Source organism: Lytechinus pictus, chromosome 5 (genome assembly GCF_037042905.1).
Source record: "Lytechinus pictus isolate F3 Inbred chromosome 5, Lp3.0, whole genome shotgun sequence".
In the NCBI taxonomy this organism is placed as follows: domain Eukaryota; kingdom Metazoa; phylum Echinodermata; class Echinoidea; order Temnopleuroida; family Toxopneustidae; genus Lytechinus; species Lytechinus pictus.
The window spans coordinates 39,637,734-39,641,889 of record NC_087249.1 but is presented as its reverse complement, the minus strand read 5'-3'; the positions used below and the strand labels follow the sequence as shown (position 1 = coordinate 39,641,889).

At 38.9% G+C, this 4,156-nt stretch overlaps 1 protein-coding gene across 1 annotated transcript; it reads left to right on the top strand.

The window, feature by feature from the left end:
- The first annotated feature begins 1,534 nt into the window (after positions 1 to 1,534).
- LOC129260219 (trans-L-3-hydroxyproline dehydratase-like) lies at positions 1,535 to 3,924 on the top strand. The gene is made up of 3 exons (XM_054898244.2): positions 1,535 to 2,149; positions 2,616 to 2,913; positions 3,344 to 3,924. The coding sequence occupies exons 1-3, from the start codon at positions 1,647 to 1,649 to the stop codon at positions 3,584 to 3,586; spliced, it is 1,044 nt and encodes a 347-aa protein (XP_054754219.2). The 5' UTR covers positions 1,535 to 1,646; the 3' UTR covers positions 3,587 to 3,924.
- The last annotated feature ends 232 nt before the right edge of the window (positions 3,925 to 4,156 follow it).

Sequence of the window (4,156 nt, the reverse complement as noted above, 5' to 3'; positions counted from 1 at the left end):
TCACTGGTTATGCTGCGGACATTTCCTTTTTCATATAGATTTCATATACAGCCTTCGCCTTCGAAAGGTTGCAAACAATAAAATGTTTCATATGAAATGGTGATATCTATTGACATGAAAAAATAGATTAGTGAGGAACTTTATACCACAGTTTCTTCACATAATTTTTTTTCTGGCTTCCTCGATTTTTTAGGGCGTGGGTAGAAAATGACTTAACCCACATATTTTGGTTTAGGGCTAGAGCCCCTCTCCCCCTACTAGATATTTTGTACTGCGCTGTGTTGGATCACATTGGTCCAATATTTTATCTAATGACTTGGGAGAGGCAAGCATATTTTGACCAACCACTCCCTACCGCTTTCATTTCGCTAAGATAATGGAATACGTATTTGATTGCCAAGAAAGTTGTACCTCAGTTGATAAACTACGATCATTTTTTTAAACATGGTTTTCTCTTTAGTTAAATATATTGCTGTGTATATGTATAATTAAGTCAAAAGAGCTCTGAACAAGCGCTGCTGAATATATTCATACAAAAGCTGCGATGACTGATGATTGGCTTGAGTCCCCCCCTGCCCCCCCCCCCCCCTGCGTTTCGTGCGCCTTCTGTGATATGAACACTGGACGTGCAAGATCATTACCATCAGCTTTTCCACTGGCGAACGGTAAGAAAGATTTATTGTCGGTTTATATATCGATTAAAGACCTGTTTTATGCATTTCTTCATTAACGCTCAAAGACTGATACAAGGGATTCAGTTTAAGGATTAATAGGCATATGGATTTGTCCAAATTTTGTTCGTAGAATCTATATTTTACGGTAATTATTTTCAAGGGAGATATAACGTAATATGGATAAGCGTGTGCAGTGGGTCTCGCATAGATCTGTTACGCCTTTATAGTTTACCTACGGAAATGAACCAGAAATCGATTGAATGCCTATTGTCAGATTTGGCATTTGTAGGAAGAATGTAAGTGCACAGTCCATTCAGCCGCGTAGAAAAAGAAAGCAAATCCTTCAATGAATACTTTTGTTGGCCTTCTGTATTTTCAGTCATTCCACTTTGTTCATTGTTATACCCCCAAAACACTACCCAGTGTTCTGCCGGTGGCCATCTTGGATTTTCTGTTTACACTTTACCTATAATTCCTAAAATTGGGATGTATTGGTTATAAAGGATGGAAAATCAAATTCTGAGGTTATTTGCGGGTATATAATAATAGAAGCCGTTTTCTAATTTATATGAATTTTTGATCCATAACATGATAAAAATTGTTAGTTCTGGTAGGAATTACTTAGCTCAATTTATATGTGCATTTGAAATATGTATTTTTTATCCTAAAATTAAAAAAAATATATATCTCTTAGGCCTATATATTTTTTTCATAATTCCGAAAAAGGTTTCTTTAATTTTCACAATTTGTTATTCTAAAAGATGAGACATTCCTGTTCCTTAAAGAAATAATTTGTACATGTTATAACTGTTTAACAATATTTTGACCCTGCCTTTTCTTGTTTTGTACCAGATTGCCTTGTTTAAACACAAGCCAGTAACATTCATCAATGCAACTCCGTGCATATGTATTGTCAGTCGTGTCAAATAACAAACCAGCAATTCTCCAGAAAGTAGGACCATTACGGTCAACATGGTCGAACCATATACAGATCAGTGGCTTCAACCAGTAATTGCTCGAAGCCCGTATGAAATCAAGACAACAGAAATGAATGTCGGTGGCGACCCTTTAAGGGTAGTTACCTCAGGATATCCTGAAACGCAGGGTGACACTCTCCGGGAGAAGTACCGTTTCGCCCAGGAGAGACTGGATCAGATCCGCAGGGCCTTGTTCTTGGAACCACGTGGGCACCAGGACATGTGGGGCGCCATCACCGTCGAGCCCGATGACAAAGATGCAGACATCGCTGCATTTTACTTGAACGCCAATGGTTACTCGCCGACGTGCGGTCATGCCTCCATCGGCCTTGCCAGATTCGCCGTAGATGCTGGTTTGGTCAAAGCTACGTCTCCGGAGACTTCGGTGAATATCCAACTTCCCTGCGGACTGGTGAGGACTCATGTAGAATACGACTCAGAGACGAAAGCTTCAGGACGAACACACTTTACGAGCATCCCATCGTTTCTTTATGAACAAGGTAATTTAGAATTTCTGCTCTGGACAGTCATTGATTAAATCGCCTTAAGTTTCAAAATCTTTGGTGCCAGGCCACTGTTTTTTACAGGGTACGTTTCCATATTCAAGCACAATTGGCATTGTAAAAAAGCACAGGAATATCTGAGGCCAGAACCTGAGCATTTAGACCTATCGATAGGGCATCTAAGGTCATCATAATCTTGGATCGAGTATAAAATGATAAGAAAATTGTTTCAGTATTTAAAAATACATATTGAATAGCAGGCCTGTTATAATTCTAATTAAAATCAATCAAATATAATAGGCCTATATTTTATATGAATCAGATGTAAACTGTTTCTTGTTTTCCTTCATAGATTTTTATTTCATTCAGGTTTAACAAGCAACTCGTTCCAAGTCTTATTATTCAATTATTTATTTACAGATTCATTCATGATGATAAATTATATTGACGGTTGTTTTAATGGATCTTGAGGTGAATATACCACGGATCGGAAAAGTCGTAGTAGATGTCAGCTTTGGGGGCATCTTTTTCGCCATCACCTCATCGTCCCAGCTAGGGATTGACGTGTGCGATTCCTCCATCCAAGACATTAAGTATGTGGGTGTGTCCATTACCAAGGCAACCAATGATGCCATCCGGGTGGAGCATCCCACTTGTCAGGGCACGAACCTCATCTCTGGCACGATTATAACCGACGGGAAGGATTCGCAAGACGCAGATTCAACAACAAACATCTGCGTTTATAGCTCGCAGGGCCTGGTGAGATATGTAGTTATTTCTTATCTATAGATATGCCACACTTAAGTCAATTCCTCTCTCCCAGGCGTTGTTGAAGGTTTCTTCAGACGAGAGCCCCAATATTGTAATGTTGTATCTTTTCACATTTTAAATGCTTTCATTGTAACAAGAACTGGAATTACCTGTCGTACCCTACCAAGCATCAGGTGTGGGAAGCATTTCATGAAACAAAACAGTCCTTGTATCTGATTGTAGAATGTTGCATTTTAATACTTCATATTGTAACATAATATAGACTTGTTGTAATATGTCTCAATTTCTTCAAAAGATATGAGCCTTACCTGTTGTGTATATTGGTTCTGATGAATATTACAAACTCTTATGCGGTTTCTTATAAACGTACATCTGATATGTCGTCCCCCTCCATCATTCCCCCTCCTCTCTCTTGCAGATTGCCCGAGCTCCTTGCGGCTCAGGAGTCGTTGCCAGGGCCGCCCTCCAAGTGCAAAAAGGGCTGACTGATCTTAACCAACCTATGACCTTCAAAAGCCGTTATGGCTCTTCCTTCGTCGTGGAGAAAACCAACGTAGAAGGAATAGAAGCTGTTAGAATCGAAGTTTCCGGACAGGGTCATTACATTGGACGGAACACGTTCTTTAGTGAAGAGAACGATGAAATGGGAAAGGTTTCATAGCAAATTAAGGAAAGTGTTAAGTCGCTGCCCACGCCAGTGACGAAATCCTTTTGAAGTTTTTTTTTCTTGGGGGGGGGGGTAGCTGTACATTGAGCTGATATTTCAAAAATTTAAGTGCACCACAAATAAAGAAAGAGCTATTTTTTCTAAAAAGTGAGGGGTGCCTAAAACGTTTGATACTACTACGATCCCATTGAAGAACAGTGGTATTTGTAAAAACCGCTGAAATGGGGTTTCCTCCACGTTTTATATGATTTATAATATTTGTTAACATTGAACATGTATGAAAAAATATTATTTTTAGATGGAAATAAATACAAACAAACGAACATCTCTCACGAACTCTGTTACGCGATTACTATTTTGTTATGAATCAACTACTGATATAAGCTTCACACTTAGCAGTTTTAGGAGTCATGTTATATCAATGAGCGAAGCGGGCGAGTGAGCAAATTTTTATTGCACAGTGTGTGATAGCACACTGTGTCCAGTAACTTATATTCTGAGAGACTGAATGAACAGGTTTTCATCGTAAACCCTTTGAGAAGTTAGATATATTGGAAATTTTAA